The 16,623-nt window shown below is 48.5% G+C and overlaps 1 protein-coding gene across 4 annotated transcripts in view; it reads right to left on the bottom strand.

Moving 5' to 3' along the window:
• The window catches only part of DTNB (dystrobrevin beta), a 1,293,049-nt gene that overhangs the window by 168,597 nt on the left and 1,107,829 nt on the right, over positions 1-16,623 (bottom strand). For 2 of the 4 annotated variants that reach the window (XM_086928107.1, XM_086928109.1), the window contains 2 exons: positions 8,017-8,113; positions 3,116-3,136 (listed from right to left, as the gene is read on the bottom strand). In XM_086928107.1, coding sequence (XP_086784233.1) covers positions 3,116-3,136; positions 8,017-8,113 — 118 coding nt within the window. The remainder of the gene's footprint in view (positions 1-3,115; positions 3,137-8,016; positions 8,114-16,623) is intronic. The other 2 variants (XM_086928108.1, XM_086928110.1) reach the window with 1 other exon arrangement.

The following is a 16,623-nucleotide window of genomic DNA, read 5'->3' as shown; positions in this document are numbered from 1 at the left end:
GCGGCCTGCATAGTAGCGGGCCGCTGAAGCTGGGGCACGCATTTTTCTTCGACTTTGCAATTTGGTACTTGTTTATGTGTTGTGTTTCTTTGGGTCTGGGCACGGCGAGGGGTTCGCCCCCTCCGGGCTACTTTCGGGGCCTTGTCTCCATGTTTTTGGGGTTTCTGGATTTCTTTGTGCTGGGCTTGGCGGGGTGTCTCTTCTTCTTCGGGTAGCTACTGGACTTGTTCTGACCGGGGACTGCTTTACGTCTGCCCCGTCGCTTTCATCATGGAGCTAATTAATATGCAGCTACTTTGTATCTTTACTCTAACAGAGCGTGTTTTGGGGATTTATTTCTGCCGCTCGGATGCGGGTGTCGTTGGAGGGTTTGTGAGTGGGGGCCAGGTTTGCCAGTAGGGCGACACAGGCCAAGGCAGAGCGGAGGAGGTGGGGGGTATTCACGCGTGTGGAGGTTGCAAGCACGGACTTGTCCAACACCCCCCCCCCCCTCTTATGTTTTCTGTAGATGCGTCCCTGCATTGAGGTTTGCGGGGCATGGGAACACCAACGGTTGCCCAGGCAGGGTCACGGGGCACATTTTCTGAGTGTTCCTGGCATGTACGTTACTGGGCTAGCCTTCCTTTTCTGAGTCGAGTGTGTCCGGCCACCCGGGGACGAGCTTGACCAGGCCAAGCCACGGGGTGGCCGAGTTTTAAATCGACATGCATCATGTCGCATGTTCCGATGGGTGTTTAGATAGGGACTTTGAGACCGAGCGCGGAGATGGGCTGTTTTGGATATTGTTTTCACTTTCGTCCACGTGGCAATGGCGTCCAGGTGCGGCCATTTTGAGGGGCACTGTGTCCGGTCCATAGGGTCAATGGCGCACAGCGCGGCCACTTTTAGGGGCAGGTTGGCTGCATTGTCCGACCCTCGTAGTGTATGTCGATTGTGGGCGGCCAGTTATTACGCACCATTTATTATGGTAGGCGCTTGTTTTGGAATGGTCCGGGGCGGAATTATGCTAAGCAGCTCCTTCGGTTTGTATGGAGTAAAGGGGGATACGGTGCACGTTACCGCCGTTTTCATCTTTTGTTATTGTTTTGGAATCACACCAGCATGATACGTTATTTCTTATTGCAGGCAGGTTGAGGCTGCTGCCTTGCGTGGGCGCATCGTTAAGGCTGCTATTAGATTGGTCTAAGAGATTTTTGTGCGACCTTTCGACACCCTCTGGGATTAATTTTCATCTCCTTGGGTGGGGGCCGCTCGGCCTGCGGGCAGTGATGTTGGTCGACACTGGGAGAAGAGCGGGATGCTTTTACTACATTCTCCAATCTTGATCCTGTTTTGGGGCGGTTTGCCCGTGCCGCTCTGCTCGAGTCGCACTGGAAATTCACTCTGCGCATTCCCTTGCGATTTATCAGCGTCTTTTGCCCTCGCATTGCTTGGTTGGGGCGCTCACAGGAGGGCACAGCAGGGTCCTGGTTTTCCCCCGTAGCTTGTATGGCGATCGGGGGCAGGCTCTCCTTTTATTAACACAGGAACGAGTCGAAGGCAGGGGAGAGGGTGGAGGTTGAGGTCACGCATGCGTTGCTCTAGCCAGCGCTGGGGGGGAAGAGCCCGGTCCCGTTCGGTACATTGTGGAATGGAGTGTGGCGTAGTGGCATGCACGCCAGGTTTCTCTTGCGGCTAAACTTTTAGAACGTTGCATTAAGACTCCTTCACTTTCCAAGTTAAGGTGATTTCTTCACAGGAGACTGCTTCAGTGAATGCTGGGTAATTAGGGCGTCATACCCAACAGTTTCCTAGGGATTCTGTTCGGGGGAGAAGTTCCCGAGAGCCATGTTCGTCGCTAGGACGGTGGAGTCACGTCAGGCGCTCAGACCTAGGGTTTTCCGTTTAGGCCTGGTGGACACCGCATTCCCAAGTAGAGAGGCAATTATGAATTTGCCTTACAAAAGGCAAATTCTGGAGCAAGAGCTAGCATTCTGTCAAGTCTAGTGTAATTCCTTTCAGCAGTGTGGGTTGTAGCTGTGTCTAATTTTCCTATGGAAAAGCTAATGGGGAACCCCCACCCCCCCTTTTTCTCAGCCCCTGCTTGAGGGATCACCCTAAAACGTTCCAGGAAGGAGCTGGAGTGGAAGAACATTTTTTTCCAGTTTCATGAAGATTGTTCAAGCGGTGCTCAAGTTATAAGCAAACCAAGACATTATTTTCCTATGGAAACAAGGTCCAGTCTTAACTATAACCACCCACTGGCGAATGCCACTGGGCAATAGATACACACACATACCAATGTAGTTGCAAAGTAAAGGCACTCCAGATGTAATAAAATGTGATGGAAAGGCACTCTCATTGTAATGACCGTGATGTAATGACTCCCGGTGTGATAATATTCGAAGTAAGAACAGAAATATTTACATTTTAGCGTCGGAGTCAAGAGTAGGTCAGAGCAAGGAGTTGGCTTTAAATAGGTGATAAATACACAAGTGTAAATGATAAAACGAAAAAAAGAGGACAAAAATGACAAAAGGTACAGAAAATGAGACGGAAAAATACATTTCTGTAAGACGCCAGACACAAAGCATGGCGGAGATGAAAAGCTGCCGAGTTCAATTACAGGTCACGAACAAGCCTGTGAAAAAAGCTTTAAGGGGGCGGTGAATATTAATATGAAGGGAAGCGCTGGCGGGAAAACGGAAGGAGGCCAATCACACGAGGAACAACGTGGGTGCACTGCCGGTGAACGCAACTTTCAAAGAGGAACCATATTACACGTGTAGAACACAAGAATGCAAGATCGTAAGAGCAGTCCATGGACGTGCCAGGGGGGCACGTGTCAAAGCCATGCACAAAAAGGAAGGTGTGGGGTTATGCAGCAGCCCTCCAGGTGTAATGTGGTATGGCTTGATTACGGAAAAAGATGCTCCAAGGAGTAGTAGGGGATGAAATGCACAGCTCGTGAGACCAGGCACACAGGCAACGGGAGAAACACTGAGCAGCCCAGAATAAAATAAAGCAGAAGCTCGCTGGACGCAAGAAGCACGGATGAGGGCGTGCTGTGGTCATGTTTGGTCATGCTTGGTCATGCATGCGTAGCTTCAATAACTGCGGACTTAAACCAACTTACTGCCTGCTTTTGTTCTTCTTCCTATAGAAGGCGGCAACAAAAACACGAAAAAAGACAAAGACGCCAGGTTAATCATTAATATCAATGACACGCGTACAGAGGTGAACCATTATATGCAGATGTCGAGAAGACACAAGAGCACCCTGAGAGGATAAAAATAAACCGTGATTATGTGTCCTGTGAGGGAGGAAGCACTGGTAAATCACAATTCTAAAGTAACTCAGCAACATTTATGGATAAGCCTGGAATTCGGTTGTGTCTCTGCCCTGAGCGGCCCAAAGTACTAGCATCACACCGATCCCAATCATCAACATCAACACAAATTCCATATCCCGATGAATAGTTCATCACCATGTACAGAGAAACAATCCCAAATATTGTAGTAAGTAAACTGATGAAATTAACCTTAATGGTGACAGCCCCCCAATCTCATCCTTATGCACACATGCTCTCTTGCCAATTTTGTGGTCTATCCGTCTCTCAGTGTTCAAGAGAAGGCACCAAAGAGAAGAAAGAGCCTATGTGATACCGGGGTCCAGCTAGAGCACGCCATCAGGGACCTGGGAAAAGAAAGTCTTTTGGGTCTGGTACATTCACCCTCCTTTTGGTCACTACTTACCTAGGGGAAACAGCCTTTACAACTCGGGCTGAGCCATGCGTGCCGCTTCCCCACAAGTGTAACCACGCTAGCCTTAACCACGCATATGCATGGTTAAATGCGTTGTTAAGGCAGATAGCGGTATAGTGTCCAGATGGGCGGGGAGAAGAAGAGGAAGCATTCGAACAGGAAGCTCAGGACGCAGACAAGTAAGTGGGGCTGGGGCAAGGTTTGGGGGAAGGGTGGTTTTTAGGGGTCAGGGAGGTCTCGTGGGGGGGTCGGGGTAGTTTTAAGGGCTGGATTTGGGGGGGAGAGTTTTTAGGGGTAGGGGCAGATTTAGGGCTCAGGATAGGTTGAGGTGTCAGTATAGTTTTTAAAAAAGGGCAGGGTTTTAGGCCTCAGGGCAAGGGGAAGGGAAACAGTAGTTTTAAGGGCTGGGCTGGGCAGGTTTTAGGCCTCAGGGCAGCGGTGGCGAGGTAGGGAGATAGGATTTTAGGGCAGGGAGGGGAGTTGAGGTAGTGATGATCTATACCCTAGATATCCCTTTACCAATCATGCCTTTGCAATGAATTTGCGTGGTAAAGACATGCATGGTAAAAACATGCGTGGTTAAGACACATTCATGGTTGAGACAGCGTTGTAGATGCAAACGTGGTTCAGTCATGCGTGCCTCTGTCATACAACCCTTGCCTAGGGCCAGTGAGGGAGACCTCCACAAGTGACGGTCCTGGTAGAAGATACCTTGCTACTTCACTTGGCAGGTAGGGTGCTCAGTACCATGTCTGATGGCTGAATCCCTGCAGCAGTTATATGGGTTAGCTGCTACATTCGACCAAGGACGCAATGTCTTGGCTACAAGTGGGAGCACTGCTGCAGATGCTACATGGTCTGAAGGAAGGTGATAGATCAAAAGAACAGCAAAAGCTAGACAGAAAAAGACCCAAGGCAGACCGACTACCAGGATGCCATTAAATGACATGACACTAAAACATTACAGCAAAACACCACAATACTGTGATGATAAATATATGGAGGTAAGTATAGCTTTGCTGTACTTAGCTCCACAGCTACATACTTTGATGACACATATCGTGAAGCTATGGGGATGGAGTTGAAAATAGTAAATATGTACTTTAAATACACACACACACACAGCCTTCGTGAAACTGTAGTAGTTGATACTTTGGCCACACTCTTATAAAATGCACAACACAGATGAATGTAGAATAATTCACTACAAAAGTGTACAGTTTGTAACTGCTCATCCCTTTTGGATACATAAGATATGAAAAATTGATTATCTGATCAAAAGTCCTTCTCCTTTGTTCTCAAAGCAAACACAAGGAGATAATGGACGGAGCACTGAAACTTTTCAGATACTCACCCCCAGTCACAGGAACGATGATGGATTCAACCCAGATCTGTTAATGGGGGTTGAGTGTCTGAAAAGTTTCATCTATCCTCCGTCAATCATATCCTTGTGTTCATATTGATGTTAAACAGCATGGATGAGAAGGTAAATCCTTGAGGCACTCCACATACCACTTCTTGCACACCTGACCAAAATGATGGAAGGGCTACTATTGGGGTGCCACCAGTTTTAAAGGAGGAAAAGCACTGTAGAAGTGTAATTTTTGCCGGGTTACTTAAGTCTGTGTAGTAAGATTCCATGATCAATGGTCTCAACCACTATGGATAAATCAAGCAAACAACAAGGCTGCTGAGCCTCCTTGGTCAAGAGTTTGCCTTAGTTTGTTTTTCTACCTCTGCCCCCGTGAACTCGATTTGCCCCGTGTACAGCCAGCCAGTTCGATTCTTCGAGGTGTCCCACAAGTTGTTTGGCTACATTATTTCTGCTTTACTGCTCAAGGTTGGAAGGAGTGCTTTTGCTCTCTAAATCTCAACGAACTCTGAGGCAAGATTCTTCTTTCAGAAGAAAACTAACCACTCATTTTTCAGTTCTTTTGGAAAAAAGTCAGGGAATAAGGATAGATTCATGATATTGTTAAGTAAAGGAGGTAAAGGCTGGACACATGACTAGAAAGGAGACATGATAAAGGTCACCTGGCAACCTGACTAATAACTAATTAAAAACTGACCGATCCCACTTCCTGAGTGGCAATAGCGAATGTAATTCGCTTCTTCTGGGGTTCTTCAATCTCAGGTGGGAGCAAACTACTCAGAGTCCACAGAAGAATGTAATAGTCTTAATTTTGGTTGTAAACAAAAGTGGAAATCTTGTCACAAAACTATTGGGAAGGTTGGGGCAGGTAAAAGCTTCGTGAAGGAGATACAAATGATTTTACTCGCTCACACGGTTCACGAATTAGGTTACCTGAGCCAAGGATGGTGTTGCACAAGTAGGATGACTTAGAAGTAAAGGGTTACTTTTTACGTGATTTAAGCTTGTCCTTGTATGTCAATGCAGCATTAGGCTCATATGATCGCCTCCACTTCCTTTCTATTGTCTTAAAGGGTTCAGACTTTCCCTCAAATCATCTGTGAAACATTTATTTGGGGATTTGAAGTACTCTGAAAACGCTTTCATGCACTGGCGGCAGAGTCAAACTCAGGCAGTCAGTTAAATGCTGTCTCAAGGCTCTCAATGGACCTTCCCAAAACAATTGGAACCCATTATGTCTTCTGAATCAGTCATTTAACTTTATTTAAATCCCAGGCAAAATGTATTAGGAGGTGGTCTGTCCATGGCAGGGGTCTCCAACAGGGTAGCTCGAGGGCTGCTAGTAGCTTGCCAGCAGGCTGGAAGTAGCTCCCTGAGGTGCAGCCCAGCACAACATGTAATTCAGAAGGTCTAACGACATTGAAGAAGGCAGTGGTATACATCTCCAGAATTCACACTGACATTCTACAGGACTTTAAATAGTCACATGGCGATTTGTCATTTTGCAAGCCCCACTCTATCAGTCATAGAAAGTGTGAAAAATACAGGATGTTCTTGGAGTGTTTTTACTAAAAATAAAAAGGGCACATTTGCTAGAAAATTGTGTAATTAGGGAGTGGTATGCTGATGTTTGGAAAAAATTAATGACAATCAAACCACATTTAAAGCTGCTCTTTCAATGATAATTCACGTTTGGGAGATTTATAGCTGTTACTATTTCTTTTGTGCCAGTGGGCACTTGTTGCTGTGCTGTTATTTCACTAGTCACATGGAGGTTTTTTTTATATGTATAACGTTTTTCCAAACATTGCTGTATGTAACTGTCTTTTGTTTTAGGGTGGTCGGTGTTCTATCATAACATATCAAAATATTGACAACCACAACATTGTGAAAGAAAATATATATAGGTAAGTGTAGTTTAATTTGTGATGTACACCTGGGTGGTGGCTACTATGATCCTGCAAAGTGCGGTCACTATTGTGGTTGAATCGGATGTGGTCACAACTGTAACACTGATCAAAGTCATTAGTAGTAGTGGACTATTTTAATTGATCAGAAGTAGCTCTCACTATAGCAAAGACCTGGTCCATGGGTACTGCTAAGTTTTCAAAAAGTTCCAATGTTTCCTCCTTACTTCATCTGTGATGTAAAGTGAGTCCCATCATGTGGGTGTGAATACCCACTAGCTGTGCTAAGCCGTTTGCTTCTAGACCGAGACAACATGGTTGCACTGAGAGATCATGCGCTTTATGAACATGTGAATTAAAATCCCCAAAAAGAGAATGTTCTTATAAAGTAGTACTGACTGGACAATGAGTTCAGTCAGTTCACACGGTCTCTGCATCCTGAGGTGGGGGTGGGAAGGAGCTTCAGGGTTATTCTTACTGAGAGCACATAAATGTGAAACTTGCCAGCAGTCTTTATATATTATAACAATGCCAGCACCAAACTGCCTGTGTAATCATTAGAATTATATATATATATATTTGGATCCTGTATAAACTAGCATTGTGCATAGCAACAACTACTTATTTTTCTGTATAATAATGTGCCTTTGTGTGTGTGGGTCTAAATTCTGCTCTTTGCATGAGAACAGCCAAGACAGTTTAGAAAAAACTGCAAGAAATGAAATGGCACTTCAAAAGGCAAAACCTTCCCCCCCTGGAAAACCTACTTGTGTGTGATTCTCTGAGGCAAGTCACAAAGCAAGAATAATCTAGGCCACGGGGTCAGCTGCATTACCAGTTTGTTTTCTATCAGATGGTGGACAGAAAGTTACATTGGTGTCACGTATATATGACAAGAGGAGGGTGGGGTAATCTTTAGGTTAAAATCAGAAACACAAAAAACTGCCAGAGACAACCATCAGGAGTAATGTTGACATGAAATAGTAATTCTGACCTTCAGCAGCTTCATCAGCCCCTCCAGCTGCACCATGAGCTCGCGCCTGCTCTCCTGCAGCGCAGACATCCTGTGCTCCAGCTCGTCCTTCCTCTGCCTGTGGAGCACACAGAGGGACCAGTTACATCCACCACATGCCTTTGAAACTCAAAGATGGAAATGAAACAGCGAGCTCATGCACTGACCCTGGAAGTGATCTTTTTTTTCAAAATCCTTTATTGTACAAATTACATAGTAAGGTTACAGGATTGCACCATATCCGAGCACCATGTACATGAATATCATTTAATTCAGCGACGTTAAACAGAGTACATATCGCTGGAGAGCGAAACATAGCGAATATAGTGTAAGAGCACCAGGACAGTGGGACAAGTCATGATTAGAGAGAGGAAAGGAGCAAGCATCTGCAAGAAGAGGGGTCCAGAGGAAACAATCTGCTAGAATCTCTCACACTGCAGCACATCATCTGTAAGTGGGGAGCCTGTTCTAGTGACAGACACCCACACTCTGATTCCACGGGCTGCCAGAGCCAGTGAACAGGAGAGGTGTCTGTGCCACCTACCAAGGATTGCCTGTTTAATAGGACAATTAACAGAGGAATGTCTTGGAAACGTTACTTACAAAGTAGCATAGAAAGGACAACCACAAATACAACACTCGGTTTTCATTCTATTAAACAGATTGTCAAATGCACCACTGTACTAAAAATATTTTTAATTATTTATAAAAATACATGAGGTTAAGACAGAAAATATCTACCAATATGTAAAGCTGTCGCAAAAATTATTCTAGTGATCCATTTCATCCTATACGGTATGACTCTATGCAAGACACTTAACATTTGTTACTATAATTTACATATTTACCCACAAAAGAAGATAAGAAAGCCAGGCGAGACAGACTAACAACTTCAAAGTGAAAATAGCCGGTTTTAGTACATTTCTACACAAAGATCATTGAAGGATGACAAACAGTATGGCCGGGATGCCTGTTACCCCCTCCCAACACAAATCCCCAAGGATGGGAAGACGGACGCAGTTCTGAACTTTTGGAAGGCGGGAGGGAGTCACCCTCCCGGCCGTATTTATTAAAATATGAAACAAAATTAAAACATTAAAATAAGCGTTTCATATCATGTACAATTTTCATTTATTACATTTCGATGAAGACATGTTCATTGGCTAACCTTAACAAATCTCTAGTACAAAGGTTTTCCTAGCCGAGTCTAACATCCTGCAAATGCATACTTTCTAAATTAAAATTGTACATCCTAGCATTACGGGCCAACGGCAGGGTCGCAACCGGTGTCAGATTCCTACTACCAAAACTCTCGCCCTCACGGTGTGAGTGGCGGCCGCGCAGAGGACTGTACCCTCTGTGCCAACTCCAATTTCCCTTGTCTTGTGGGGCCCCCCATTTTAACTCGACGCTATCTTAAAGGTCGTCCGAGGACCCGTGTGAGGTGTCTGTAAGAAGGCAGCGTGGACTCCCCCTCCCACCCCACACTGTCTATCACATCCGCCGTCACGGATATCCGAGCCCCGGGAAATTCGTAGGAGGGGCATATAGCCCCCTCCTCCCCGTGGGAGGGGCCAATGGCCGCCTCCCCCCGGGCGCTCCCATCCATAGTGGGTGGCGCCCCCCTCTAGGGACCTTGAAATTACTGCTCACCGATCATGACCTTACCGCCCGACCAAAAAATAAATACGACATTTGATTACCTACTAAGGGAGAAAATTATGCTGTTTATTTGCAATATTTGTTCAGACATTCATCATATCACTAAACTAGACCTTTATATACCGCTAAACAAAGGGAAGAAGATGTTATCAAAGAGAATTACTTTATTGCAGTACTAATCATTGCCATAAGGGGCTGGTGGGTGGGTCAAAATTGCTCCTTGTTCCGTCGAGGGCTCACGTGCAACGAGTGGGTGCAGCTTCCAAGCACAGGAACAAGAGGATGCTTCTTCGGATTCCCGCTCTCTTTATCCATCTTGGGGAGGGCGTGAACCCTCCGCTGGTACGCCTACTGGGCATGGCCAGCGGTGTAGGTGTCTAGGACAACCCCTCTTGGGCGGGAAAAGGCGCGCCCCGGCTACGCCGCTTCGGGCATACCAGCCGTGACACGCCCCCCGCCCAAAATGGTTTCCCGGGGGGATCCGGGCCCCCAACCATACGTTCGGGGGGACCGAGTGGTCGCCCCTTTCCATATGGCCGGGATGCCTGTTACCCCCTCCCAACACAAATCCCCAAGGATGGGAAGACGGATGCAGTTCTGAACTTTTGGAAGGCGGGAGGGAGTCACCCTCCCGGCCGTATTTATTAAAATATGAAACAAAATTAAAACATTAAAATAAGCGTTTCATATCATGTACAATTTTCATTTATTACATTTCGATGAAGACATGTTCATTGGCTAACCTTAACAAATCTCTAGTACAAAGGTTTTCCTAGCCGAGTCTAACATCCTGCAAATGCATACTTTCTAAATTTAAATTGTACATCCTAGCATTACGGGCCAACGGCAAGGTCGCAACCGGTGTCAGATCCCTACTACCAAAGCTCTCGCCCTCACGGTGTGAGTGGCGGCCGCGCAGAGGACTGTACCCTCTGTGCCAACTCCAACTTCCCTTGTCTTGTGGGGACCCCCATTTTAACTCGACACCATCTTAAAGGTCGTCCGAGGACCCGTGTGAGGTGTCTGTAAGAAGGCAGCGTGGACTCCCCCTCGCACCCCACACTGTCTATCACATCCGCCGTCGCGGATATCCGGGCCCCGGGAAATTCGTAGGAGGGGCATATAGCCCCCTCCTCCCCTGGAGTGGGTGGCGCCCCCCTCTAGGGACCTTGAAATTACTGCTCACCGATCATGACCTTACCGCCACGGGCCGGATAGTTGACCGGCTATCCGGCCCCCCCACACTCCTCCTAAAGGTCATGCTTCCTCAAACCCCTTAGCCAAGCTATGGAGTCTCCTATGAGTAAGACATTCTCCTCCCGGGACAAGTGAACCCCATCCTCTAGATACATGTGATCCCCCCGAATACATCCATGCGGAATACTGTGCAACTGCGCCGAGCGAAACAACCTACCAAGTTTGTTGTTGACCTTTTTCACTGAATGGTTCAGTGCTGACACCGAGAGGCCCCCCCGCCACACCTTCCTGGGAATCATGTGGGACCATGCTATCGTGCACCCCGGGATCCTTCTCGCAAGCCAGCTAACAGTAGACAAAACTCGCTCGAGTAGTACTCGCCTCCCGAGTGTCACCATGTCATTGCCCCCCAAGTGTACTATGATTACAGATGGCGGTGACCTCTGCCGCCCTAAGAGTTCCTCGAAAAAAGATTCAAACTGGTCAATGCAGAGCCCGCCCCTTCCGTGAAAGGTCACTCTGCACCCGTATTCCCCAGCTGCGTGAATCGCGTCACCTGCTTTGAATACGTCCCCGGCCCGCCTCACGTATGAGTGGCCCACGACCCACACCACTCTCTCCTCAGCCGGTGATCTCTGACCGCTGGTCCCCTGGTGCCTGGTCGACTGAAAATTCCGCCCCGCATAGCATGCTCGCGAAACTGTAAATCAAACAGAAGACAAGAAGCGTGAGTGCATGTAACTTGACTTCACAACATGTGCAATCGCACATACCTTTTAAAACAATTCGAGGACCATCGTCCCAACTGTTTCACCTCTTCAGCACTCTGACCCCTAGCTGTAGCCTCCGTAGCAGCCCCTATCCTAAAGGAGTGGGTCCCAAAATCGCACGGGTCCATGTCCGCCGCTGCGATTGCCAGTGCTAGCACCCTCTGAAACTGAAACCTCGTCAGTGGGGTGGCATCAATGTGTCTCAGCAGGCTCCCCCCCCACGTATCCGCCCTCCGTGCCAAATATTGCTCAACGCACCTTACCGGGCACATGGGGGACCCCCGCATGCGCTGGACAACAATACTGTCTCCCATAGCCCTCTGGTCAGTCTTGGACTTGGCTATTGTGACTACCATTGAATCACCCCTAATCAGGATGTGATCCCGACACAGGCCTCCCTCCACCTCTTTCTTATTCTTTGCGACCAGTTCGCTCTGCCGCATAGCCCCGTGGAATGCTAATGCGAAAGCGGCCCGGAACAGAACTGTTTCGAAATGGGAGTAACATGTCGTGGGTAGTGCCGACATGAGCAGGGACAACCTTTCTAACCCAATCGGGCGCCTCTCGTCTACTGCACGACCTTCCAGGCGTTGCCAACCACGTAGGGCTTTCCTTACCACAAAGGACGATGTCGGGTCCTTGATACCATGCGCCTGCGCCATGAATGAAATGGCGGCCCGGTGCCTATTGGCCGTTGCTACTGATCGGCCTTCCCTGTGTAATGCTACCAGGATCTTTAGGAAGCAATCCTCCTGACCCCATTCGTCCTCCCCTGCCGGACCCAAAAATGCACAATAGGAACGAAACGCTCCATCGTATGCCTTCCTCGTCCTGGGGGCTAAGCTTGCTGCCACGAGGTCTTGTAATCCGGGGCACCGAGTAGCCAGAGTGCTTCGGGAAATGGTGCCGCCGCTAGGTCCGCGGAAGGTAGATAACCCCAGAAAGCCTGCATGTGTGAACGAGAGAGTGCATCAGCAGCCTGATTCAGTACACCCGGCACATGTTTCGCCCTGAATTGCACATTCAGTCTCATGCAAAGTAGTACAATTTCCTTCAGTAATCTCAATAGCCACTTGCAGCGTGCTGCCTGATTATTTATACATTCAACGACAGTCATATTGTCGGACCAAAATACCACAGAGCGATCTCTGAACTCATCCGGCCATGCCATCAGAGCCACCAAAATGGGGAATAACTCGAGGAACCCAATGTTACCTGTGAGACCGCTGGTGTGCCACCACGCCGGCCATGTTTGCGCCGACCATCGATAACCAAAGATGGTGCCAAATCCCACGCTCCCCGCCGAGTCGGTCCACAACCCCAGCTCGTCCGAAGACGCTGGCGGTTTGTTCCACACCACTCGACCGTTGAAATCCGCCAGAAATGCCAACCATATCCGCATGTCCTGACAAACCTCTGCAGACAGTCTCGTGCGGTGGTGTCCTTCCTTGAGACCAACCATAGCTTGTGCGATAGAGCGGGAAAAGGGGCGGGCCATTGGTATCACTCTTAGGGCAAAGTTAAGCTGACCTACTGCTTGTTGTAACTGATGGAGGGTAACTTTCTCCTTGCTAAGGCACAGTTCCAGGGAAGCCCTGAATTTCGCTACTTTCCCTACTGGCAAACGGAAACATCCCTCCGCAGAATCGAGCTCAATTCCCAGAAACTCGAGTGAGGTAGATGGTCCAACCGTCTTACCTGGTGCCAATGGCACTCCGGATCCCTTCATGAGGGTGCAAAATTCCTGTAGCGCCTGCGCACATTTTGTGTCGCCGGCTGCCCCCAAGAACAAAAAATCATCCAAGTAATGCATAACATGGCTATGGCCAGTGGCTCTGATAAATGCCCATTCCAAAAAACAGCTGAATTTCTCAAAATAAGCACAAGAGATGGAGCAACCCATTGGCATACATCTATCCATGTAGTAACGTCCCTGGAACACAAAGCCTAACAGACGCTGATCCCGTGGGTGTACCGGGAGCAACCGGAACGCAGACTCGATATCTGACTTCGCCATCAGGGCTCCGGGCCCCAGGCGATTCAACATGGTGACGGCATCGTCGAAAGATGCGTACCGCACCAAACAAACTCCCGGGTCAATCGCATCGTTCACCGAGAGACCCCTTGGAGCGGACAAGTTATGGATCAACCTAAATTCCCCCGGGTCCTTCTTGGGAACCACTCCTAACGGGGAACAGATGAAATCAGTTACTGGCGGGTGCCTATATGGGCCAGCAACCCGGCCAAGGGCAACCTCTTTTGCAATCTTCCTCTCCACGACCGCTGGATTATGCTGAGCCGACAGTTGGTTTCTACAAAGTGGCTCCCCACGAAAATCCCCCGCCGGGATGTGGAAACCATATAGGAAGCCATTCCTCAACACCCCAGCGGAGACATGATCAGGGTATTCGTTTAGCCAGGGGATCATAGCCATGATATCAACGGGGGTAGGTAGCGGTACACAATGGCCCCCCTCAATCTTGTTTGGACCCTCCCCTACCCGCCGTCCCACTATTCCTGGATCTGCACGAACTCTCGGGGTGTGAGGAATTCCCGCACCCTGCACACGCATGTCTGAACCTACATGTCCCTTGTGGCCTGGTGCAATTGCCCCTGTTAAAATTCCAACAGACCCCTCTCTTACCCCCATTCCCACCAGTCCTTGCTTGGTGGTCGCCACCGGGGCCTGCTCGAAAGGGCACCGAGGGCTGTTGGCGGGAAGGCCCCGACCCATTTCCGCCTAGCGAGGACGACTTTGTCGCGCCCGGCAGTAGCTGCTTCTGCCAAGAAATCGAGTCGAGACAATCCCACGTCAGAGATGAATCGTACTCCTTGGCCTTACGGAACTTCATATCGTAACCCATCCACTCATTGCCCTCATACGTTTCATACAAATCCATTATTCGTGCTTGATAGCAAGACAATTCGGACAAAACCTCGGGTTTACGTTCCCCCATAATTGCAGTAAACATCGCAAAGGCCTTGGCCCAATTTGTGATTGTCTCGTCCACCCTGAATCCCGCCATTTTTGCTCGCCATAGACTCGGGTGCCACAAATCTTTCTGTGTCTTAATATACTCCATCTCGCGATGGTCAGTCAGCAGAGAAAACATATTTACATACTTATCAGCCCATATCAATTCTTTTGTGGCCAATGGTATATGTTGGACCACCTTCTCCCGTCTTGAGGGCAACGACCCCTCCCCCGCCATTGGCAATGCCTGCTTACCCGGCTCAATTGTCGTTCCCGCTGTTTTCTCGACGCCCGCTGCCGGTCCTTCCGAGGTCACCTGTGGGGGGACAAGAGGGAGATTCGCCTTTGCGGCAGCTCTAGACTGCCGTAACTGCTGCATTAGTAACTTGGCCTCTTCGGCCGTGTCTTCAGGCGCCGTAGCACCCCCTGTTTTCTTGCCGAGCCATGCGGCCAACTGGGCGGCTAATTCCGGAGGCATATCCTCCTCGTTGGCGGGCGTAACAACAACCGGGATCGGTTGACCCGCGTCCGGGATTGGTACCGGGGCCTCAACTGGACTGGCCGGGGGAACCTCGGGAACCGGGACCTCCCCCCCTGCCGCCCTATTCCTGACCCTCTTCCCCCTACCCTCGGGGGCAACTTTCGGCAATGCCGGGCCTATTACCTTCTTCGGTCTACCCGGATTGTTCATCGCAGCCATCTGCTTCTTCATGTTCGCCATATCTCTTACCAGCATGCGAAGCATCTGGTCAGTCCCGGACTTCTTTCCTGCCTTCTTGCCAGGCATTACTATCGAATATCCGATCCAAGTTGATCAACACAGTCCTGGATCCTTAGCCTCGGAGTCGCTGAAAGAGAAACACAAGAATTACAAGTTTTCAAAATTGCTCCTTGTTCCGTCGAGGGCTCACGTGCAACAAGTGGGTGCAGCTTCCAAGCACAGGAACAAGAGGATGCTTCTTCGGATTCCCGCTCTCTTTATCCATCTTCGGGAGGGCGTGAACCCTCCGCTGGTACGCCTACTGGGCGTGGCCAGCGGTGTAGGTGTCTAGGACAACCCCTCTTGGGCGGGAAAAGGCGCGCCCCGGCTACGCCGCTTCGGGCATACCAGCCGTGACACGCCCCCCGCCCAAAATGGTTTCCCGGGGGGATCCGGGCCCCCAACCATACGTTCGGGGGGACCGAGTGGTCGCCCCTTTCCATTCTCACAATATCCCAGCAAACCATCTCTGGCGATCATTACTAATAGCTTGACAGTGACATTTGATTGTGGGGCCATTCCTCGCACAAAGGTTTAACATTTGAAGTTAGAGTATTACTTTAACGTTACTACTGCTGGAAGGTACATTTCTATTGTAACAAGGATATATTTCTATTACCAATGAAACGAAACCAATGCTGTGAAAAGTTGATCTTTTGAGGAGCAATTTCAAGATCATTTCGCTCTCCGAAATAGGTCCTTTAAAAACCTGCAACCTATCATAGTTACACACCAAACTGCCAAAGTAACTTTGCTCGTCAGTGCAGGCACAACATAAAATTAACTCGTAGACTCCCAAACTATTTTTTCTAGGCAAATTTCGGTTTAAGTGCACATTACTCGTGCACGTCTCTGCAAATGTTTAATTTCTCCCCTCCAGGGTTGTTTTTTATTTTAGCACTCCTGTAAATACTTAATCTGTGGATTAAGTGGATAATTCGAACTGATGGATCTACATGGATTTTCCTTCGCTTCCTCTCTTGGTTTTGAACCCTTGCAGCACCCTTGTTCCAAGTTGAAGCTTGATTCTACTAACTCTCTCAACGTTTGATTGCATTTAAAAGAGGCAGCTCTACTCCTGCTCATGGCTTATATTGTTGCTGTGATGTCATCTAATTCTCGTTATTGTTCTTTATGAGGTAAGCGGCTGTTTGTGAGTTGCATTAAAAGGATTAATGCATAATGTTAGCCTCTGTGTCTTTAATGAAATTCAGATTCTCTGGTCA

Source organism: Lissotriton vulgaris, chromosome 6, assembly GCF_964263255.1.
Source record: "Lissotriton vulgaris chromosome 6, aLisVul1.2, whole genome shotgun sequence".
Classification (NCBI taxonomy): Eukaryota; Metazoa; Chordata; class Amphibia; order Caudata; family Salamandridae; genus Lissotriton; species Lissotriton vulgaris.
Note: the sequence above shows the minus strand (reverse complement) of the source record. Positions and strands in the feature narration are given on the sequence as shown.